Source organism: Melanotaenia boesemani, chromosome 9, assembly GCF_017639745.1.
Source record: "Melanotaenia boesemani isolate fMelBoe1 chromosome 9, fMelBoe1.pri, whole genome shotgun sequence".
In the NCBI taxonomy this organism is placed as follows: domain Eukaryota; kingdom Metazoa; phylum Chordata; class Actinopteri; order Atheriniformes; family Melanotaeniidae; genus Melanotaenia; species Melanotaenia boesemani.
This window is the reverse complement of record NC_055690.1, coordinates 1644878-1670445: the sequence shown is the minus strand read 5'-3', so window position 1 is coordinate 1670445 and position 25568 is coordinate 1644878. Positions and strand designations below refer to the sequence as shown.

At 42.4% G+C, this 25568-nt stretch overlaps 1 protein-coding gene across 1 annotated transcript in view; it reads right to left on the bottom strand.

Moving 5' to 3' along the window:
* The window catches only part of LOC121646581 (alpha-2-macroglobulin-like protein 1), a 53527-nt gene that overhangs the window by 9754 nt on the left and 18205 nt on the right, over nucleotides 1–25568 (bottom strand). Inside the window, exons 13-25 of the mRNA XM_041995645.1 lie at nucleotides 23659–23722; nucleotides 21278–21423; nucleotides 21053–21202; nucleotides 20734–20943; nucleotides 20464–20551; nucleotides 19272–19428; nucleotides 18940–19165; nucleotides 18032–18158; nucleotides 17155–17276; nucleotides 1098–1149; nucleotides 938–1021; nucleotides 695–871; nucleotides 230–311 (exon numbers count right to left, since the gene is read on the bottom strand). Of these exons, the coding sequence (XP_041851579.1) occupies nucleotides 230–311; nucleotides 695–871; nucleotides 938–1021; nucleotides 1098–1149; nucleotides 17155–17276; nucleotides 18032–18158; nucleotides 18940–19165; nucleotides 19272–19428; nucleotides 20464–20551; nucleotides 20734–20943; nucleotides 21053–21202; nucleotides 21278–21423; nucleotides 23659–23722 (1685 nt within the window). The remainder of the gene's footprint in view (nucleotides 1–229; nucleotides 312–694; nucleotides 872–937; nucleotides 1022–1097; nucleotides 1150–17154; nucleotides 17277–18031; nucleotides 18159–18939; nucleotides 19166–19271; nucleotides 19429–20463; nucleotides 20552–20733; nucleotides 20944–21052; nucleotides 21203–21277; nucleotides 21424–23658; nucleotides 23723–25568) is intronic.

Genomic DNA, 25568 nt, shown 5'->3' with positions numbered 1-25568 from the left:
AATAAAGCTAATCATTATGATGCCTTCTGAGCATCTTCCTCCCACCACATCTGCATCTGGTTTTTGTCCTCTTGTTACATGAAGCAGGAGATGTGGAAGCTTTCTGGATCAATGTTTTAATGCTTCTCCAGCTGCTGATGCAACGTGAGGGGGTTTCTCCCTACGTGGAGAGTAACAAGGGAAACACATCAGGTTAAAAATCCAGTAACTTATTCACACCAACACTGACCAGGTGTTTCCAGAGTCATCGCTCTTCCCGAAGGCGCTGTAGGACCCGTCATCGTGCTTGTAGTTAAGTTCCCTCTGATATCCTACAACACAACGTCATGGCATCAGCAGCCTGTGAAGCTGAGTCAGGATCTAACCTTGGATTGTTTCTTCAAATGAATTTTAATCATCTCATCTTAAACCAAAGGAAACGTGTTCTAGCTCAGTGGTTCCCAGCCTGTTTTCCTTAAGGACCCCGTGCTGGTTTTATGTTTTCAAAAGTCAGATTCTCACCATAAATCATGTCTTCTGGCCAAGCCGTCCTTCCATAGAGTCAAACTATTTTTCCTTAACACAGAGACAGTGTGTGGACATGAATCACACAGCTCTGAAGGGTCAAAGCTTTAAGGACCCCCGTGCTTTCCAGTAGACCCTCTTGAGGAGTCCCGGACCACAGGTTGGGAACCACTGTTCTAGCGGTACTCACCGCTCTCCAGGAAGCGCGTCGCTTTCTCCAGGATCTCCAGAGTCAGCTGACCTGTGCTTTTCAGGTAGTTGAGGATGAAGATGTTGGGAGCAAACAGGACCATGTTCTGCTCCCCGCAGCCATACGGCATGGCCAGGAGCTGGTCCAGGTTCCGCATGGCCCGGCCCATCAGATCACCTGCAGACATGGAAACAGTCAGGATTCCCGCTGCACAGGTTTCCTTCCCGATGTCGGGTTACTGACCCAGCACGGAGACGGACGCTCGGGCGGATTCTGCCACAAAGATTTCAGGCAGCAGCAGCGAGACGTTCTTCTCCACCGGTCCTTCTGGAAGCAAGCAGGGATGCAGACATGAGACCAGCTTACCTGGACACGTAGCTCCTGCTCCAGGTTTCAGACTTACCTGCAGGACACAGCAGGGCGTTGTGGCTGACCATCTGCGGCGATCCTTCAGGCTGGCGGAGGCAAAAGAGATGCTGATTCACTTCATCCAAACATGGACTTTATTCATTTACTGAATATTTCTTTCATAATAACCTAAAAAATACAAAGTTTTTACTAAATAAAATAAATAAAAAGACTGAGCTGAGACGTCTGCTGCATTTAACCCTTAAACCTCCATCAGATCCCCCAGAGATCCATCTCCTCCTCCACCAGGAGGCTAGTGTGTAGCTCTGTGGGGTAAATGTGATGGATATTTTACCCTTTAGCTGATCTACGGAGGTTTTCCAGACATTTCTATTCTGTCCAGGAAGTTTACAATCCAGCCACTAAATGTAGTTTTATTCAGAGACTCTATCTGGTAAATCCACAATGATCCATGATAACAGCATTATTTATCACATTTCATCATAAAAACATCACCATCACTACTATGTTGCTAAGAGACCTCTATTTAGACCTGGACATGATGATGAAGCCACTTCCTGTCAGACTTTCCACCAATCAGAGAGCTTAGATTGACGGTAACGTCCAATCAGGAGCAGCCAAAGATCAACTATGTGTGTGTGAAAAGAAGAAAAATAATGCTCCTCTATGGCTGGAATAAAGCCAAGAAGACGTTTCTGATGCACGGTGGTGCCACAAAGCAGCTGAGCTGGAGTTGGTTTAGTGAGGATAGCAGGTAAATAGTAGCAGGAATAACTGGAAATTAGGAAAAAGTGGAAACATGGAAATAGTTTCTGTTGTGTGTTTGTTTCAATAACAATATTTTTTCTCCTGAAAGCCAAGACTTGAGAGAACGATGAGATGAGAAAAGGTTTGGTCACTGTTGATCTGTGTGTTATTTCTACAAAGTTCTGTTAGTAATAAATTCTGCTTTCTTCTTCTGGTCGGCCTTTATGCTGCTACATCTATTCATACATTCATTTTACATCATTTTACCTCCCAGTCTGACAGCTGCTACAGACTGGTTTATACTGGGATTAAAAGCTGCTACACACTGGTTTATACTGGGATTAAAAGCTGCTACACACTGGTTTATACTGGGATTAAAAGCTGTTACAGACTGGTTTATACTGGGATTAAAAGCTGCTACACACTGGCTTATACTGGGATTAAAAGCTGCTACACACTGGTTTATACTGGGATTAAAAGCTGTTACAGACTGGTTTATACTGGGATTAAAAGCTGTTACAGACTGGTTTGTACTGGGATTAAAAGCTGTTACAGACTGGTTTATACTGGGATTAAAAGCTGCTACACACTGGTTTATACTGGGATTAAAAGCTGCTACACACTGGTTTATACTGGGATTAAAAGCTGTTACACACTGGTTTATACTGGGATTAAAAGCTGTTACACACTGGTTTATACTGGGATTAAAAGCTGCTACACACTGGTTTATACTGGGATTAAAAGCTGCTACACACTGGTTTATACTGGGATTAAAAGCTGCTACACACTGGTTTATACTGGGATTAAAAGCTGCTACACACTGGTTTATACTGGGATTAAAAGCTGCTACACACTGGTTTATACTGGGATTAAAAGCTGTTACAGACTGGTTTATACTGGGATTAAAAGCTGCTACACACTGGTTTATACTGGGATTAAAAGCTGTTACAGACTGGTTTATACTGGGATTAAAAGCTGTTACAGACTGGTTTATACTGGGATTAAAAGCTGCTACAGACTGGTTTATACTGGGATTAAAAGCTGCTACAGACTGGTTTATACTGGGATTAAAAGCTGCTACACACTGGTTTATACTGGATTAAAAGCTGCTACACACTGGTTTATACTGGGATTAAAAGCTGTTACAGACTGGTTTATACTGGGATTGAAAGCTGTTACAGACTGGTTTATACTGGGATTAAAAGCTGCTACACACTGGTTTATACTGGGATTAAAAGCTGCTACACACTGGTTTATACTGGGATTAAAAGCTGCTACACACTGGTTTATACTGGGATTAAAAGCTGTTACAGACTGGTTTATACTGGGATTGAAAGCTGTTACAGACTGGTTTATACTGGGATTAAAAGCTGCTACACACTGGTTTATACTGGGATTAAAAGCTGCTACACACTGGTTTATACTGGGATTAAAAGCTGCTACACACTGGTTTATACTGGGATTAAAAGCTGCTACAGACTGGTTTACACTGGGATTAAAAGCTGCTACAGACTGGTTTATACTGGGATTAAAAGCTGCTACAGACTGGTTTATACTGGGATTAAAAGCTGCTACAGACTGGTTTATACTGGGATTAAAAGCTGTTATAGACTGGTTTATACTGGGATTAAAAGCTGCTACAGACTGGTTTATACTGGGATTAAAAGCTGCTACAGACTGGTTTATACTGGGATTAAAAGCTGCTACAGACTGGTTTATACTGGGATTAAAAGCTGTTATAGACTGGTTTATACTGGGATTAAAAGCTGCTACAGACTGGTTTATACTGGGATTAAAAGCTGCTACAGACTGGTTTATACTGGGATTAAAAGCTGTTACAGACTGGTTTATACTGGGATTAAAAGCTGCTACAGACTGGTTTATACTGGGATTAAAAGCTGCTACAGACTGGTTTATACTGGGATTAAAAGCTGCTACAGACTGGTTTATACTGGGATTGAAAGCTGTTACAGACTGGTTTATACTGGGATTAAAAGCTGCTACAGACTGGTTTATACTGGGATTAAAAGCTGTTACAGACTGGTTTATACTGGGATTAAAAGCTGCTACAGACTGGTTTATACTGGGATTAAAAGCTGCTACACACTGGTTTATACTGGGATTAAAAGCTGTTACAGACTGGTTTATACTGGGATTAAAAGCTGCTACACACAGGTTTATACTGGGATTAAAAGCTGCTACACACTGGTTTATACTGGGATTAAAAGCTGCTACACACTGGTTTATACTGGGATTAAAAGCTGCTACACACTGGTTTATACTGGGATTAAAAGCTGTTACAGACTGGTTTATACTGGGATTAAAAGCTGCTACAGACTGGTTTATACTGGGATTAAAAGCTGCTACAGACTGGTTTATACTGGGATTAAAAGCTGCTACAGACTGGTTTATACTGGGATTAAAAGCTGTTACAGACTGGTTTATACTGGGATTAAAAGCTGTTACAGACTGGTTTATACTGGGATTAAAAGCTGTTACAGACTGGTTTATACTGGGATTAAAAGCTGCTACACACTGGTTTATACTGGGATTAAAAGCTGTTACAGACTGGTTTATACTGGGATTAAAAGCTGTTACAGACTGGTTTATACTGGGATTAAAAGCTGTTACAGACTGGTTTATACTGGGATTAAAAGCTGTTACAGACTGGTTTATACTGGGATTAAAAGCTGCTACAGACTGGTTTATACTGGGATTAAAAGCTGTTACAGACTGGTTTATACTGGGATTAAAAGCTGCTACAGACTGGTTTATACTGGGATTAAAAGCTGTTACAGACTGGTTTATACTGGGATTAAAAGTTGTTACACACTGGTTTATACTGGGATTAAAAGCTGCTACAGACTGGTTTATACTGGGATTAAAAGCTGTTACAGGCTGGTTTATACTGGGATTAAAAGCTATACAGACTGGTTTATACTGGGATTAAAAGGTGCTACAGACTGGTTTATACTGGGATTAAAAGCTGCTACAGACTGGTTTATACTGGGATTAAAAGCTGTTACAGACTGGTTTATACTGGGATTAAAAGCTGCTACAGACTGGTTTATACTGGGATTAAAAGCTGTTACAGGCTGGTTTATACTGGGATTAAAAGGTGCTACAGACTGGTTTATACTGGGATTAAAAGCTGCTACAGACTGGTTTATACTGGGATTAAAAGCTGTTACAGGCTGGTTTATACTGGGATTAAAAGCTATACAGACTGTTTTATACTGGGATTAAAAGCTGCTACAGACTGGTTTATACTGGGATTAAAAGCTGCTACAGACTGGTTTATACTGGGATTAAAAGCTGTTACAGGCTGGTTTATACTGGGATTAAAAGCTATACAGACTGGTTTATACTGGGATTAAAAGGTGCTACAGACTGGTTTATACTGGGATTAAAAGCTGCTACAGACTGGTTTATACTGGGATTAAAAGCTGTTACAGGCTGGTTTATACTGGGATTAAAAGCTATACAGACTGGTTTATACTGGGATTAAAAGGTGCTACAGACTGGTTTATACTGGGATTAAAAGCTGTTACAGACTGGTTTATACTGGATTAAAAGCTGCTACACACTGGTTTATACTGGGATTAAAAGCTGCTACACACTGGTTTATACTGGGATTAAAAGCTGTTACAGACTGGTTTATACTGGGATTAAAAGCTGCTACAGACTGGTTTATACTGGGATTAAAAGCTGTTACAGACTGGTTTATACTGGGATTAAAAGCTATTACAGACTGGTTTATACTGGGATTTAAAGCTGCTACAGACTGGTTTATACTGGGATTAAAAGCTGCTACACACTGGTTTATACTGGGATTAAAAGCTGCTACAGACTGGTTTATACTGGGATTAAAAGCTGCTACAGACTGGTTTATACTGGGATTAAAAGCTGTTACACACTGGTTTATACTGGGATTAAAAGCTGCTACACACTGGTTTATACTGGGATTAAAAGCTGCTACACACTGGTTTATACTGGGATTAAAAGCTGCTACACACTGGTTTATACTGGGATTAAAAGCTGTTACACACTGGTTTATACTGGGATTAAAAGCTGCTACACACTGGTTTATACTGGGATTAAAAGCTGTTACACACTGGTTTATACTGGGATTAAAAGCTGTTACAGACTGGTTTATACTGGGATTAAAAGCTGCTACACACTGGTTTATACTGGGATTAAAAGCTGTTACACACTGGTTTATACTGGGATTAAAAGCTGTTACAGACTGGTTTATACTGGGATTAAAAGCTGCTACAGACTGGTTTATACTGGGATTAAAAGCTGCTACACACTGGTTTATACTGGGATTAAAAGCTGCTACACACTGGTTTATACTGGGATTAAAAGCTGCTACACACTGGTTTATACTGGGATTAAAAGCTGCTACACACTGGTTTATACTGGGATTAAAAGCTGTTACAGACTGGTTTATGCTGGGATTGAAAGCTGTTACAGACTGGTTTATTCTGGGATTAAAAGCTGCTACACACTGGTTTATACTGGGATTAAAAGCTGCTACACACTGGTTTATACTGGGATTAAAAGCTGCTACACACTGGTTTATACTGGGATTAAAAGCTGCTACAGACTGGTTTATACTGGGATTAAAAGCTGCTACAGACTGGTTTATACTGGGATTAAAAGCTGTTATAGACTGGTTTATACTGGGATTAAAAGCTGCTACAGACTGGTTTATACTGGGATTAAAAGGTGCTACAGACTGGTTTATACTGGGATTAAAAGCTGTTACAGACTGGTTTATACTGGGATTAAAAGCTGCTACAGACTGGTTTATACTGGGATTAAAAGCTGCTACAGACTGGTTTATACTGGGATTAAAAGCTGCTACAGACTGGTTTATACTGGGATTGAAAGCTGTTACAGACTGGTTTATACTGGGATTAAAAGCTGCTACAGACTGGTTTATACTGGGATTAAAAGCTGTTACAGACTGGTTTATACTGGGATTAAAAGCTGCTACAGACTGGTTTATACTGGGATTAAAAGCTGCTACACACTGGTTTATACTGGGATTAAAAGCTGTTACAGACTGGTTTATACTGGGATTAAAAGCTGCTACACACTGGTTTATACTGGGATTAAAAGCTGTTACAGACTGGTTTATACTGGGATTAAAAGCTGCTACACACAGGTTTATACTGGGATTAAAAGCTGCTACACACTGGTTTATACTGGGATTAAAAGCTGCTACACACTGGTTTATACTGGGATTAAAAGCTGTTACAGACTGGTTTATACTGGGATTAAAAGCGGCTACAGACTGGTTTATACTGGGATTAAAAGCTGCTACAGACTGGTTTATACTGGGATTAAAAGCTGCTACAGACTGGTTTATACTGGGATTAAAAGCTGTTACAGACTGGTTTATACTGGGATTAAAAGCTGTTACAGACTGGTTTATACTGGGATTAAAAGCTGTTACAGACTGGTTTATACTGGGATTAAAAGCTGCTACACACTGGTTTATACTGGGATTAAAAGCTGTTACAGACTGGTTTATACTGGGATTAAAAGCTGTTACAGACTGGTTTATACTGGGATTAAAAGCTGTTACAGACTGGTTTATACTGGGATTAAAAGCTGCTACAGACTGGTTTATACTGGGATTAAAAGCTGTTACAGACTGGTTTATACTGGGATTAAAAGCTGCTACAGACTGGTTTATACTGGGATTAAAAGCTGTTACAGACTGGTTTATACTGGGATTAAAAGTTGTTACACACTGGTTTATACTGGGATTAAAAGCTGCTACAGACTGGTTTATACTGGGATTAAAAGCTGTTACAGGCTGGTTTATACTGGGATTAAAAGCTATACAGACTGGTTTATACTGGGATTAAAAGGTGCTACAGACTGGTTTATACTGGGATTAAAAGCTGCTACAGACTGGTTTATACTGGGATTAAAAGCTGTTACAGACTGGTTTATACTGGGATTAAAAGCTGTTACAGGCTGGTTTATACTGGGATTAAAAGCTATACAGACTGGTTTATACTGGGATTAAAAGGTGCTACAGACTGGTTTATACTGGGATTAAAAGCTGCTACAGACTGGTTTATACTGGGATTAAAAGCTGTTACAGGCTGGTTTATACTGGGATTAAAAGCTATACAGACTGGTTTATACTGGGATTAAAAGGTGCTACAGACTGGTTTATACTGGGATTAAAAGCTGCTACACACTGGTTTATACTGGGATTAAAAGCTGCTACACACTGGTTTATACTGGGATTAAAAGCTGCTACACACTGGTTTATACTGGGATTAAAAGCTGCTACAGACTGGTTTACACTGGGATTAAAAGCTGCTACAGACTGGTTTACACTGGGATTAAAAGCTGCTACAGACTGGTTTATACTGGGATTAAAAGCTGCTACAGACTGGTTTATACTGGGATTAAAAGCTGTTATAGACTGGTTTATACTGGGATTAAAAGCTGCTACAGACTGGTTTATACTGGGATTAAAAGCTGCTACAGACTGGTTTATACTGGGATTAAAAGCTGCTACAGACTGGTTTATACTGGGATTAAAAGCTGTTATAGACTGGTTTATACTGGGATTAAAAGCTGCTACAGACTGGTTTATACTGGGATTAAAAGCTGCTACAGACTGGTTTATACTGGGATTAAAAGCTGTTACAGACTGGTTTATACTGGGATTAAAAGCTGCTACAGACTGGTTTATACTGGGATTAAAAGCTGCTACAGACTGGTTTATACTGGGATTAAAAGCTGCTACAGACTGGTTTATACTGGGATTGAAAGCTGTTACAGACTGGTTTATACTGGGATTAAAAGCTGCTACAGACTGGTTTATACTGGGATTAAAAGCTGTTACAGACTGGTTTATACTGGGATTAAAAGCTGCTACAGACTGGTTTATACTGGGATTAAAAGCTGCTACACACTGGTTTATACTGGGATTAAAAGCTGTTACAGACTGGTTTATACTGGGATTAAAAGCTGCTACACACAGGTTTATACTGGGATTAAAAGCTGCTACACACTGGTTTATACTGGGATTAAAAGCTGCTACACACTGGTTTATACTGGGATTAAAAGCTGTTACAGACTGGTTTATACTGGGATTAAAAGCTGCTACAGACTGGTTTATACTGGGATTAAAAGCTGCTACAGACTGGTTTATACTGGGATTAAAAGCTGCTACAGACTGGTTTATACTGGGATTAAAAGCTGTTACAGACTGGTTTATACTGGGATTAAAAGCTGTTACAGACTGGTTTATACTGGGATTAAAAGCTGTTACAGACTGGTTTATACTGGGATTAAAAGCTGCTACACACTGGTTTATACTGGGATTAAAAGCTGTTACAGACTGGTTTATACTGGGATTAAAAGCTGTTACAGACTGGTTTATACTGGGATTAAAAGCTGTTACAGACTGGTTTATACTGGGATTAAAAGCTGCTACAGACTGGTTTATACTGGGATTAAAAGCTGTTACAGACTGGTTTATACTGGGATTAAAAGCTGCTACAGACTGGTTTATACTGGGATTAAAAGCTGTTACAGACTGGTTTATACTGGGATTAAAAGTTGTTACACACTGGTTTATACTGGGATTAAAAGCTGCTACAGACTGGTTTATACCGGGATTAAAAGCTGTTACAGGCTGGTTTATACTGGGATTAAAAGCTATACAGACTGGTTTATACTGGGATTAAAAGGTGCTACAGACTGGTTTATACTGGGATTAAAAGCTGCTACAGACTGGTTTATACTGGGATTAAAAGCTGTTACAGACTGGTTTATACTGGGATTAAAAGCTGTTACAGGCTGGTTTATACTGGGATTAAAAGCTATACAGACTGGTTTATACTGGGATTAAAAGGTGCTACAGACTGGTTTATACTGGGATTAAAAGCTGCTACAGACTGGTTTATACTGGGATTAAAAGCTGTTACAGGCTGGTTTATACTGGGATTAAAAGCTATACAGACTGGTTTATACTGGGATTAAAAGCTGCTACAGACTGGTTTATACTGGGATTAAAAGCTGCTACACACTGGTTTATACTGGGATTAAAAGCTGCTACACACTGGTTTATACTGGGATTAAAAGCTGCTACAGACTGGTTTACACTGGGATTAAAAGCTGCTACAGACTGGTTTATACTGGGATTAAAAGCTGCTACAGACTGGTTTATACTGGGATTAAAAGCTGCTACAGACTGGTTTATACTGGGATTAAAAGCTGTTATAGACTGGTTTATACTGGGATTAAAAGCTGCTACAGACTGGTTTATACTGGGATTAAAAGCTGCTACAGACTGGTTTATACTGGGATTAAAAGCTGCTACAGACTGGTTTATACTGGGATTAAAAGCTGTTATAGACTGGTTTATACTGGGATTAAAAGCTGCTACAGACTGGTTTATACTGGGATTAAAAGCTGCTACAGACTGGTTTATACTGGGATTAAAAGCTGTTACAGACTGGTTTATACTGGGATTAAAAGCTGCTACAGACTGGTTTATACTGGGATTAAAAGCTGCTACAGACTGGTTTATACTGGGATTAAAAGCTGCTACAGACTGGTTTATACTGGGATTGAAAGCTGTTACAGACTGGTTTATACTGGGATTAAAAGCTGCTACAGACTGGTTTATACTGGGATTAAAAGCTGTTACAGACTGGTTTATACTGGGATTAAAAGCTGCTACAGACTGGTTTATACTGGGATTAAAAGCTGCTACACACTGGTTTATACTGGGATTAAAAGCTGTTACAGACTGGTTTATACTGGGATTAAAAGCTGCTACACACAGGTTTATACTGGGATTAAAAGCTGCTACACACTGGTTTATACTGGGATTAAAAGCTGCTACACACTGGTTTATACTGGGATTAAAAGCTGTTACAGACTGGTTTATACTGGGACTAAAAGCTGCTACAGACTGGTTTATACTGGGATTAAAAGCTGCTACAGACTGGTTTATACTGGGATTAAAAGCTGCTACAGACTGGTTTATACTGGGATTAAAAGCTGTTACAGACTGGTTTATACTGGGATTAAAAGCTGTTACAGACTGGTTTATACTGGGATTAAAAGCTGTTACAGACTGGTTTATACTGGGATTAAAAGCTGCTACACACTGGTTTATACTGGGATTAAAAACTGTTACAGACTGGTTTATACTGGGATTAAAAGCTGTTACAGACTGGTTTATACTGGGATTAAAAGCTGTTACAGACTGGTTTATACTGGGATTAAAAGCTGCTACAGACTGGTTTATACTGGGATTAAAAGCTGTTACAGACTGGTTTATACTGGATTAAAAGCTGCTACAGACTGGTTTATACTGGGATTAAAAGCTGTTACAGACTGGTTTATACTGGGATTAAAAGTTGTTACACACTGGTTTATACTGGGATTAAAAGCTGCTACAGACTGGTTTATACTGGGATTAAAAGCTGTTACAGGCTGGTTTATACTGGGATTAAAAGCTATACAGACTGGTTTATACTGGGATTAAAAGGTGCTACAGACTGGTTTATACTGGGATTAAAAGCTGCTACAGACTGGTTTATACTGGGATTAAAAGCTGTTACAGACTGGTTTATACTGGGATTAAAAGCTGCTACAGACTGGTTTATACTGGGATTAAAAGCTGTTACAGGCTGGTTTATACTGGGATTAAAAGCTATACAGACTGGTTTATACTGGGATTAAAAGGTGCTACAGACTGGTTTATACTGGGATTAAAAGCTGCTACAGACTGGTTTATACTGGGATTAAAAGCTGTTACAGACTGGTTTATACTGGGATTAAAAGCTATACAGACTGGTTTATACTGGGATTAAAAGGTGCTACAGACTGGTTTATACTGGGATTAAAAGCTGCTACAGACTGGTTTATACTGGGATTAAAAGCTGTTACAGGCTGGTTTATACTGGGATTAAAAGCTATACAGACTGGTTTATACTGGGATTAAAAGGTGCTACAGACTGGTTTATACTGGGATTAAAAGCTGCTACAGACTGGTTTATACTGGGATTAAAAGCTGCTACAGACTGGTTTATACTGGGATTAAAAGCTGCTACACACTGGTTTATACTGGGATTAAAAGCTGCTACAGACTGGTTTATACTGGGATTAAAAGCTGCTACAGACTGGTTTATACTGGGATTAAAAGCTGTTACACACTGGTTTATACTGGGATTAAAAGCTGCTACACACTGGTTTATACTGGGATTAAAAGCTGCTACACACTGGTTTATACTGGGATTAAAAGCTGCTACACACTGGTTTATACTGGGATTAAAAGCTGTTACACACTGGTTTATACTGGGATTAAAAGCTGTTACAGACTGGTTTATACTGGGATTAAAAGCTGTTACACACTGGTTTATACTGGGATTAAAAGCTGTTACAGACTGGTTTATACTGGGATTAAAAGCTGCTACACACTGGTTTATACTGGGATTAAAAGCTGTTACACACTGGTTTATACTGGGATTAAAAGCTGTTACAGACTGGTTTATACTGGGATTAAAAGCTGCTACAGACTGGTTTATACTGGGATTAAAAGCTGCTACACACTGGTTTATACTGGGATTAAAAGCTGCTACACACTGGTTTATACTGGGATTAAAAGCTGCTACACACTGGTTTATACTGGGATTAAAAGCTGCTACACACTGGTTTATACTGGGATTAAAAGCTGTTACAGACTGGTTTATACTGGGATTGAAAGCTGTTACAGACTGGTTTATACTGGGATTAAAAGCTGCTACACACTGGTTTATACTGGGATTAAAAGCTGCTACACACTGGTTTATACTGGGATTAAAAGCTGCTACACACTGGTTTATACTGGGATTAAAAGCTGCTACAGACTGGTTTATACTGGGATTAAAAGCTGCTACAGACTGGTTTATACTGGGATTAAAAGCTGTTATAGACTGGTTTATACTGGGATTAAAAGGTGCTACAGACTGGTTTATACTGGGATTAAAAGCTGTTACAGACTGGTTTATACTGGGATTAAAAGCTGCTACAGACTGGTTTATACTGGGATTAAAAGCTGCTACAGACTGGTTTATACTGGGATTAAAAGCTGCTACACACTGGTTTATACTGGGATTAAAAGCTGTTACAGACTGGTTTATACTGGGATTAAAAGCTGCTACACACAGGTTTATACTGGGATTAAAAGCTGCTACACACTGGTTTATACTGGGATTAAAAGCTGCTACACACTGGTTTATACTGGGATTAAAAGCTGTTACAGACTGGTTTATACTGGGATTAAAAGCTGCTACAGACTGGTTTATACTGGGATTAAAAGCTGCTACAGACTGGTTTATACTGGGATTAAAAGCTGCTACAGACTGGTTTATACTGGGATTAAAAGCTGTTACAGACTGGTTTATACTGGGATTAAAAGCTGTTACAGACTGGTTTATACTGGGATTAAAAGCTGTTACAGACTGGTTTATACTGGGATTAAAAGCTGCTACACACTGGTTTATACTGGGATTAAAAGCTGTTACAGACTGGTTTATACTGGGATTAAAAGCTGTTACAGACTGGTTTATACTGGGATTAAAAGCTGTTACAGACTGGTTTATACTGGGATTAAAAGCTGCTACAGACTGGTTTATACTGGGATTAAAAGCTGTTACAGACTGGTTTATACTGGGATTAAAAGCTGCTACAGACTGGTTTATACTGGGATTAAAAGCTGTTACAGACTGGTTTATACTGGGATTAAAAGTTGTTACACACTGGTTTATACTGGGATTAAAAGCTGCTACAGACTGGTTTATACTGGGATTAAAAGCTGTTACAGGCTGGTTTATACTGGGATTAAAAGCTATACAGACTGGTTTATACTGGGATTAAAAGGTGCTACAGACTGGTTTATACTGGGATTAAAAGCTGCTACAGACTGGTTTATACTGGGATTAAAAGCTGTTACAGACTGGTTTATACTGGGATTAAAAGCTGCTACAGACTGGTTTATACTGGGATTAAAAGCTGTTACAGGCTGGTTTATACTGGGATTAAAAGCTATACAGACTGGTTTATACTGGGATTAAAAGGTGCTACAGACTGGTTTATACTGGGATTAAAAGCTGCTACAGACTGGTTTATACTGGGATTAAAAGCTGTTACAGACTGGTTTATACTGGGATTAAAAGCTATACAGACTGGTTTATACTGGGATTAAAAGGTGCTACAGACTGGTTTATACTGGGATTAAAAGCTGCTACAGACTGGTTTATACTGGGATTAAAAGCTGTTACAGGCTGGTTTATACTGGGATTAAAAGCTATACAGACTGGTTTATACTGGGATTAAAAGGTGCTACAGACTGGTTTATACTGGGATTAAAAGCTGCTACAGACTGGTTTATACTGGGATTAAAAGCTGTTACAGGCTGGTTTATACTGGGATTAAAAGCTATACAGACTGGTTTATACTGGGATTAAAAGCTGCTACAGACTGGTTTATACTGGGATTAAAAGCTGTTACAGACTGGTTTATACTGGGATTAAAAGCTGCTACACACTGGTTTATACTGGGATTAAAAGCTGCTACACACTGGTTTATACTGGGATTAAAAGCTGTTACAGACTGGTTTATACTGGGATTAAAAGCTGCTACAGACTGGTTTATACTGGGATTAAAAGCTGTTACAGACTGGTTTATACTGGGATTAAAAGCTATTACAGACTGGTTTATACTGGGATTTAAAGCTGCTACAGACTGGTTTATACTGGGATTAAAAGCTGCTACACACTGGTTTATACTGGGATTAAAAGCTGCTACAGACTGGTTTATACTGGGATTAAAAGCTGCTACAGACTGGTTTATACTGGGATTAAAAGCTGTTACACACTGGTTTATACTGGGATTAAAAGCTGCTACACACTGGTTTATACTGGGATTAAAAGCTGCTACACACTGGTTTATACTGGGATTAAAAGCTGTTACAGACTGGTTTATACTGGGATTAAAAGCTGCTACACACTGGTTTATACTGGGATTAAAAGCTGTTACACACTGGTTTATACTGGGATTAAAAGCTGTTACAGACTGGTTTATACTGGGATTAAAAGCTGCTACACACTGGTTTATACTGGGATTAAAAGCTGCTACACACTGGTTTATACTGGGATTAAAAGCTGCTACACACTGGTTTATACTGGGATTAAAAGCTGCTACACACTGGTTTATACTGGGATTAAAAGCTGTTACAGACTGGTTTATACTGGGATTGAAAGCTGTTACAGACTGGTTTATACTGGGATTAAAAGCTGCTACACACTGGTTTATACTGGGATTAAAAGCTGCTACACACTGGTTTATACTGGGATTAAAAGCTGCTACACACTGGTTTATACTGGGATTAAAAGCTGCTACAGACTGGTTTATACTGGGATTAAAAGCTGCTACAGACTGGTTCATACTGGGATTAAAAGCTGTTATAGACTGGTTTATACTGGGATTAAAAGGTGCTACAGACTGGTTTATACTGGGATTAAAAGGTGCTACAGACTGGTTTATACTGGGATCAAAAGCTGTTACAGACTGGTTTATACTGGGATTAAAAGCTGCTACAGACTGGTTTATACTGGGATTAAAAGCTGCTACAGACTGGTTTATACTGGGATTAAAAGCTGCTACAGACTGGTTTATACTGGGATTGAAAGCTGTTACAGACTGGTTTATACTGGGATTAAAAGCTGCTACAGACTGGTTTATACTGGGATTAAAAGCTGTTTCAGACTGGTTTATACTGGGATTAAAAGCTGCTACAGACTGGTTTTTACTGGGATTAAAAGCTGCTACACACTGGTTTATACTGGGATTAAAAGCTGTTACAGACTGGTTTATACTGGGATTAAAAGCTGCTACACACTGGTTTATACTGGGATTAAAAGCTGTTACAGACTGGTTTATACTGGGATTAAAAGCTGCTACACACAGGTTTATACTGGGATTAAAAGCTGCTACACACTGGTTTATACTGGGATTAAAAGCTGTTACAGACTGGTTTATACTGGGATTAAAAGCTGCTACAGACTGGTTTATACTGGGATTAAAAGCTGCTACAGACTGGTTTAAACTGGGATTAAAAGCTGCTACAGACTGGTTTATACTGGGATTAAAAGCTGTTACAGACTGGTTTATACTGGGATTAAAAGCTGTTACAAACTGGTTTATACTGGGATTAAAAGCTGTTACAGACTGGTTTATACTGGGATTAAAAGCTGCTACACACTGGTTTATACTGGGATTAAAAGCTGCTACACACTGGTTTATACTGGGATTAAAAGCTGTTACACACTGGTTTATACTGGGATTAAAAGCTGTTACAGACTGGTTTATACTGGGATTAAAAGCTGTTACACACTGGTTTATACTGGGATTAAAAGCTGTTACAGACTGGTTTATACTGGGATTAAAAGCTGCTACACACTGGTTTATACTGGGATTAAAAGCTGTTACAGACTGGTTTATACTGGGATTAAAAGCTGTTACAGACTGGTTTATACTGGGATTAAAAGCTGCTACAGACTGGTTTATACTGGGATTAAAAGCTGTTACAGACTGGTTTATACTGGGATTAAAAGCTGCTACAGACTGGTTTATACTGGGATTAAAAGCTGTTACAGACTGGTTTATACTGGGATTAAAAGTTGTTACACACTGGTTTATACTGGGATTAAAAGCTGCTACAGACTGGTTTATACTGGGATTAAAAGCTGTTACAGGCTGGTTTATACTGGGATTAAAAGCTATACAGACTGGTTTATACTGGGATTAAAAGGTGCTACAGACTGGTTTATACTGGGATTAAAAGCTGCTACAGACTGGTTTATACTGGGATTAAAAGCTGTTACAGACTGGTTTATACTGGGATTAAAAGCTGTTACAGGCTGGTTTATACTGGGATTAAAAGCTATACAGACTGGTTTATACTGGGATTAAAAGGTGCTACAGACTGGTTTATACTGGGATTAAAAGCTGCTACAGACTGGTTTATACTGGGATTAAAAGCTGTTACAGGCTGGTTTATACTGGGATTAAAAGCTATACAGACTGGTTTATACTGGGATTAAAAGGTGCTACAGACTGGTTTATACTGGGATTAAAAGCTGCTACAGACTGGTTTATACTGGGATTAAAAGCTGTTACAGACTGGTTTAGATAAAGAAAAAAATCTGTTTGAGTATTAAGGGTTAAACTGGTTTTTGCCACATTTGTTTTCATTTATACAAACAAAAGAAGATGTTCTTTTCTTTGCGTTGTCATTGGCAGGTACTCACCTCCACCAGCAGGGGGCGGATGACCGTGTCGATTCGGCCCACCTCAGGCACCGCGGCCACCTCGTTGCCACACAGTTCTTCAGTCTTCAGGGCCTCGGCGCTGACCTTGAAGCTCACGTTTCCTGTGTACACAGACAGACTGGTATTGATCACCGTTACTGTCACACCGTGTGCATGGAGACAGCTTCCCATCTGTTCCACTCATCGCCCTCCCTGTTCCTGCATCCTTCCTGTGTATTCCTCCCACCTGTTTATCTCCTCATTCACCCTTATTAAGCCCCATTTGTTGCCTGATCATTCCATCTCTCCCCATCAGCTCCATCTCCCATCCCCGACTTCCCTCTCAGCCCACAACCCTTCACTCAGAGGACGAGAGTGGATCGGCCCCTCGGGGAGCGCTTTCTCCATGTTTCGTCAGAGATCCTACCTGACTTGTTAGTACAAGTGATTGTCAGCACTCCTCTGAGGGGGAGTTAGCGGAGTGCAGCTTGACATTCATCAGAGCCCCGTCTCCATCCCGCTGATGGAGGCTGATAGAAATCTCTGCTCGCGGGCCAGACAGCGCTTTGCTTCCAGCGCTGCTGAACCAGCTGCTGCTAAGACCCTTAATGAGGCTTAATTAGCCTGTTGTAGCTCATTTTAAGGCTGGATCGGACCCAATAAACATTATCCTCATAAAATGAAGAAAACAGCATTTTATTCTTTGTCCTTAATAAGAAATCTGAGATCAAGATCAATTAACTTGTCTTGTAACCCTAAATTAGAAAAGATCAGTCCTGTTTCCCATATATAATAATAATAATAATAATAATAATTCTGTTTCAGAAGATTGAATGATGTGCAGGATAATGATCCTGATGAAACGGGTCAAAGATACCTAGAGCGGTCGGCGTGACGATCCACGAGAAGGTCCTGCTTTCTTCTCCACACACACATGCTGTGTACTGGCAACCATCACAGGTTTTGGAGCTGTACTGGTCTGATTCGGCCAGGGTTACCTTCACCTGGAAACACAAACCTGGGTTGGAGGCTTCGTGGTCTTTTAAACAAATCAAGTGATACTTTTCTGAATAGATTTAGGTTTCTCCAACCTTCCTCCATCCATCTGTTCTGCCATATAATCAGGAAAAAAAGTCTTTACATGACTGGACATCTGTAGTTTCTACCAGGGCAGCACATTTTGACTAAAACACGGTTTCATGAAATGGTCACAAAAGGAAATTAAAAAAGCAAAAAAAACAAAAATCTATAAAGCATTAAGAAAAGATAAACTTCTAAACACCAGAAATAAAAGAAAACCACTTTCCCATAATAAAAATATCAGTTTTAAAATCGCCTCAGTCTAAAACAGAAAAGTCCCCCAAATTTTTTCAATAATTAAAGAAAGAAATTCCCCAAATTAAAAAATAAAATCAATGAAAAATCTAAAAAACAAAGTTAAAAAAAGCTTCCATAAAACAATTTAAAAGAAACAAGATTTTTCCTTAAAAATAAAATCATAAAAATGTAAAAAAGTAAAAAAAAAAAAAAAAAAAAAAAATCACTTTCCAAAAATAAAAAGCTTAAAAGAAAATAAAAAATTTTACACAAAGAAAATCACTAACAAAATAAAAAGAATAGAATGAGAAAAAGTTAAAAATAAAAACAAACTTTAAACAGAATAGAATGAGCAGACAGAGTGGAAGCAGCAACGAGCGAATGAGCTGCAGCCTCGTGCCTCTGAGCGGCCAATCACGGGTCGGCCCGCCAGCACCAATCGCGGGTCGGCCCGCCAGCAGCACTCACCATGATGCACCTGGACAGGTAGTTGAAGACGGTGGCTCTGAGCGTGAACACCTCGCCTCTGATGACAGAGTAGGGCAGCGTGAGGCTGACGAAGAACGGCTGGAAGACGGTGAGTCCCACGTTGGGCGAGATGCCGAAGCCTGCAGAGGACACGCAGAAGGCTCCCGCCGCCCACCTGGTGATGGTGTCGGGGACGGTCTTCTCCAGGTCCACGGACCCGGTCTCTCTGCCAGCAGACGGCAACGTTTACACTCGCAATGAGACATTCAGTGTTTCTGACGTGTGGAAAGATCAGTAAACGGCTGGAGACTAACGCCAGCCAGACTTATTACCCCACAGGAACCAGGTCCCAGATCCAGGTCTCAGGGAAGAAGGTTCTGACCGTCTCCTTTTTCTCAGCTTTCACCTCCTCATTTTCTGCCTGCGCGCCTTTCTCACCGGCCCTCTGCGGCATCATGTTGAAGGCCATCGGAACAACAGAGTCATATTCTGTGAAAACATGGATGGAAAAATACATCATTACACCCCTACACAGCAGATCCCACATCCCAGATCCCACATCCCACATCCCAGATCCCACATCCCAGAGCCCACATCGCAGATCCCAGATCCCAGATCCCACATCCCAGAGCCCACATCCCAGATCCCACATCCCACATCCCAGATCCCAGATCCCAGATCCCACATCCCAGATCCCACATCCCAGAGCCCACATCCCACATCCCAGAGCCCACATCCCACATCCCAGATCCCACATCCCAGGTCCCACATCCCAGAGCCCACATCCCACATCCCAGAGCCCACATCCCAGATCCCAGATCCCACATCCCAGAGCCCACATCCCAGAGCCCACATCGCAGATCCCACATCCCAGATCCCAGATCCCACATCCCAGAGCCCACATCCCAGATCCCACATCCCACATCCCAGAGCCCACATCCCAGAGCCCACATCGCAGATCCCACATCCCAGATCCCAGATCCCAGATCCCAGAGCCCACATCCCAGATCCCACATCCCAGATCCCACATCCCAGAGCCCACATCCCAGATCCCACATCCCAGATCCCACATCCCAGAGCCCACATCCCACATCCCAGATCCCACATCCCACATCCCAGAGCCCACATCCCACATCCCAGATCCCACATCCCAGATCCCAGATCCCACATCCCAGAGCCCACATCCCACATCCCAGATCCCACATCCCAGATCCCAGATCCCAGAGCCCACATCCCAGATCCCACATCCCAGAGCCCACATCCCAGAGCCCACATCCCACATCCCAGATCCCACATCCCAGAGCCCACATCCCACATCCCAGATCCCACATCCCAGAGCCCACATCCCACATCCCAGAGCCCACATCCCAGATCCCACATCCCACATCCCAGATCCCAGATCCCAGATCCCACATCCCAGATCCCACATCCCAGAGCCCACATCCCACATCCCAGATCCCACATCCCAGGTCTCAAGGAAGTATTTTACAGCTTGTTATGAGATTCCTATAAAACACAACATACCAACATTATATAAAATGTCGTATTTCTTTCTGTGGCAGTCAATCGGTTTCTTCACGTCAGAGTTGGTCACGAGTTTCATCCCAATTTCCTGAAAGTGGAGAAAGAGCCAAGAAAACACACATGTATTGTGAGTTATGAGAAGCAAATAAAAGCTGAATGATGCGTGATGGCATGAAGCGAGGATGTAAGCAGAGGGAAGAAGGATGGAGGGAAAACTTGTTCATATTAAAAGGAAAGCAGGAAAGATGGAGAGACGGAGAAATTCTCTACTTTAAAGACGCTGAAGACGTCATTCTTCTGATTTGATCCTCCAAAGTAGAGAGAGCGCCTGCTTCTCTCTGGTTCAGGTTCTGGTTCAGGTTCTGGTTCAGGTTCAGCCTCAGGCCAAGGTCTTGGTATTGGGAAGCAGGGGTACGGCTCGAAGTCATCCACATCGTAGAAGTACCCCGACAGCTTCTGCACGGGCAGCTGGCTGTACACCTGTATGGACAGAGAACACCTGCACATGAGCCGACCACGCCCACGCCTCGCCATTTTAAACAGGTGGCGTGCAACAATCAACACGCCGCGACACTGCAACGTGTCCTACGTAGTCGACGGTGAGCTCCTGCTCCGGCTGCAGCAGGAGGACGCTTTGGTCGATGGCCCGGACCGAGCACAGCGAGCTGGGGTGAGCCTGCAGGTTCAGACTGGTCTTCTCGGCCGGAAGCTCCTGGAGGGAGGAGAACTTCAGGGACACCTGGACAGGAGAGAAACACAGGTTAGATCACATGAAGACTCAATCCTCACAGCAGCTCATTTTCAGACGTCCTACCTTGTTGTTGAGGCACAGCTGGATGGGGAAGCTCTGGCTGTCGGCCACCACCTCTCCGCTGGGCATCACGGTGTAAAGCACCACCTGGGCGACCGGAGCCAGGTTCGCCACCTCGCTGAGAGGAACACTCAGCTCACCTTTGTTCACTGAAGCACAAAGAAACAGTAAAGAGGATCTACTTTCATCCAGAGTGACTCATGTCTCAGCATGATGTTCCATTCCATTCTATTCTATTCTATTCATTTAGCAGACGCTTTTATCCAAAGCGACTTACATTTGAGAGGAAGAACAACAAATGCAAGAATTTAAACAAGATGGACGTCATCATGAAGTGGTAGTCAGACTGCTGGAGTCCAGGTGGACCAGGTGCTGTCATGTGGTGCAAGAAGAAGTGCTTTTTTGTTTTTTTTTTGTAGTTTTTTGTAAGTCATTTTGTTTAAATACAAGATCACGATTTCATCACATAATATCAACTTGGGCATAAGTGCACACAGCTTCTTCAGTACCTGGTTGAGCCACAGAGCTGGACAAATCTTTCTACCTCATTCTGAGTAGAAGAGTTAAGCTAAATGTGGAAATGCTCCTTAAACAACTGAATCTTTAGCTTGCTCTTAAAAGTGGATAAGGACTCTGTGGATCGGACGGAGTTTGGTAGATCGTTCCACCACCGGGGAACAACAGAGGAGAAGAGTCTAGCTACTGATGTAGCGCCACATTGTGGTGGGAGCACTAGGCGTCTTTCACTGGCAGAACGTAACTGTGGAGAGGGAGTGTAGCTCTGGATTAAGGAGTGGAGGTAGACCGGAGCCGTTTGGGTTATTGTTTTGTAAGCCAGAAGCAGAGCTTTGAATCTGATGCGCTGCAACTGGAAGCCAGTGGAGAGCGATTAGCAGCGGAGTGACATGAGCTCTTTTGGGCTGGTTGAAGACCAGACGTGCTGCTGCGTTCTGGATCATCTGCAGAGGTTTAACTGAGCATGCAGGCAGGCCAGCCAGTAAGGAGTTGCAGTAGTCAATGCTTGAAATGACCAGAGCCTGGACCAGGAGCTGGGTTGTGTGTTCAGTCAGGTAGGATCTGATCCTCCTGATGTTGTAGAGAGCAAATCGGCAAGACCAGGAAACCGAGGCAACATGGTCCTTAAAGGTCAGCTGGTTGTCTACCATGACACCAAGATTCCTGGTAGAAGACGTAGGCACTAGTGTGATGGAGTCAAGCTGCAAGCTTATCTGTGGCGGTAAGGAAGGATTGGCTGGAAAGACAATAAGCTCAGTCTTGGACAGATTTAGCTGAAGGTGGTGATCCTTCATCCATAAAGATGTCTGATAATGATGTGAGGTTAGAGCTGGACTGCAACGCCGCCCCTGCAGGTTTGTAGCAGACATATTAGGGTTGTACAGGATCGACCCTGATAGGTTTTGTCACAACGTGCAGGCTGAGATGCTTTGCTGATTTAAGTGATCTCCATAGTGGTTCTGTTTGCTGCGACAAACCTTTACCCACCTTTCAGTGACTCTAAAATAAATCTCATCATCTCATATTTTCTTCCCAGTAGAAGATAAACAACACATCAGAGGATGAAACGGAGACGTTTCACCATGAGATGAAAACATGAGCTGATAGTGAATCTGATGCAGCAACACGTCTGGAAAAAGTTGAAACAGGAGCAACAAAAAGTACCTGGTACAAACCAGAAACTAATCAGGTTACCTGGCAACAGGTCAGTAACATGACTGGGTATAAAAGGAGCATTTCAGAGAGGTAGAGTCTCTCAGGACAGATGGACAGAGCTTCACCAATCTGAGACAAACTGGATCTACTAACTGTGGAACAGTTTCAGAAAAATGTTCCTCAGACTTTGAAGATCCTCCATCTACAGTGTAGAATATCATCAGAAGATTCAGAGAATCCGGAGGAATCTCTGTGTGCATGGGACAAGGCTGGATGCTGGTGATCTTCTGCATTAAAAGCAGACATGAGTCTCACTGGAAACCACTGCATGGACTCAGGAAGACTTCCAGAAACCACTGTCTGTGAACACAGTTCACCCTGAAACCCACAAATGCAGGTTAAAGCTCCATCATGCAGAGAAGAAACCAGATGTGAACAGGATCCAGAACCAGCTTCTTCCGTCTTCTCTGGACCAAAGCTCATTTAAAATGGCACATAAAGGTTTTAGAGCAACATCTGCTCCCATCCAGACAACGTCTCTTTCAGGGAAGGACTTGCAGATTTCAGGAAGACGATGCTGAACCACATCCTGCATCCATCACAGCAGCATGGCTTCACAGGAGTTAACTTGAGTCAACAAGCAGTACCTCCCTTCTGAGGTCACCCGTGTTAAACCCAAATTACTCCACAGACTTAATAATATGAATTTGTACCATTTCCTCCTTTGACGTTCACTGGGATACGACCATGCTGCACAATTGCACCTCTGGACAGCACCTACAAAAAACAAACACACAAACAGACCATTCTTCAGCTTCTGTTACTGATCGTATGAAGCAGGTCGGATAAACACTGCGGGCGCACAGCTACCAGCTACTACAGCTAGCTCTTCATGTAAAAATTAATACTGGAGCGTGTTGGACATCAGACTTCTATGATGTCACAAAAGTTATTAATTTTATTTTCATTTTACTCAGCATTTTACTCCACCACGGATCGCCACGGTGACGGGCGGATGTTGCACTAATCCCGCCTCAACCGCGGATCACCACGGTGATGGGTGGATGTTCCACTAATCCCGCCTCTACTGCGGATCACCACGGTGACGGGTGGATGTTGCACTAATCCAGCCTCCACCACGGATCGCCACGGTGACGGGTGGATGTTGCACTAATCCCGCCTCAACTGCGGATCACCACGGTGACGGGTGGATGTTGCACTAATCCCGCCTCAACCGCGGATCACCACGGTGATGGGTGGATGTTCCACTAATCCCGCCTCTACTGCGGATCACCACGGTGACGGGTGGATGTTGCACTAATCCAGCCTCCACCACGGATCACCACGGTGACAGGTGGATGTTGCACTAATCCAACCTCCACCATGGATCGCCACGGTGACGGGTGGATGTTGCACTAATCCCTCCTCTACTGCGGATCGCCACGGTGACGGGTGGATGTTGCACTAATCCAGCCTCCACCATGGATCGCCATGGTGACGGGTGGATGTTGCACTAATCCAGCCTCCACCACGGATCGCCACGGTGACGGGTGGATGTTGCACTAATCCAGCCTCCACCACGGATCGCCACGGTGACGGGTGGATGTTGCACTAATCCAGCCTCCATCACGGATCGCCACGGTGACGGGTGGATGTTGCACTAATCCCTCCTCTACTGCGAATCACCACGGTGACGGGTGGATGTTGCACTAATCCCTCCTCTACTGCGAATCACCACGGTGACAGGTGGATGTTGCAATAATCCCTCCTCTACTGCGGATCGCTACGGTGACGGGTGGATGTTGCACTAATCCAGCCTCCACCACTGATCGCCACGGTGACGGGTGGATGTTCCACTAATCCAGCCTCCACCACTGATCGCCACGGTGACGGGTGGACGTTCCACTAATCCAGCCTCCACCACGGATCACCACGGTGACGGGTGGATGTTGCACTAATCCCTCCTCTACTGCGGATCGCCACGGTGACGGGTGGATGTTGCACTAATCCAGCCTCCACCATGGATCGCCACGGTGACGGGTGGATGTTGCACTAATCCAGCCTCCACCACGGATCGCCACGGTGACGGGTGGATGTTGCACTAATCCAGCCTCCATCACGGATCGCCACGGTGACGGGTGGATGTTGCACTAATCCCTCCTCTACTGCGAATCACCACGGTGACGGGTGGATGTTGCACTAATCCCTCCTCTACTGCGAATCACCACGGTGACAGGTGGATGTTGCACTAATCCCTCCTCTACTGCGGATCGCTACGGTGACGGGTGGATGTTGCACTAATCCAACCTCCACCATGGATCGCTACGGTGACGGCAGGTTTCCGTGGTAATGAAAAGCTGGACATGGATTTTCCTTCGTGGGCTCAGTAAAGCAAACGGTCTTTAAACAGCGATGTTTCCTGCCAGTAATCGTTAGTAACCTTAACTCCTGAATATCTCACCGCACGTCCCTGATCTTTACATCGCAGTAACAGCATCTGCTTCTGCTGGTTTCTACTCTGCTTTGACATGAAGAGGAAAAACTTTCCACAGCTGAAGGACTGATTCCCATCCTTCATGAAATATTTATAAAGCTCAAATCTGACTTTATGCTTTTAATTCTG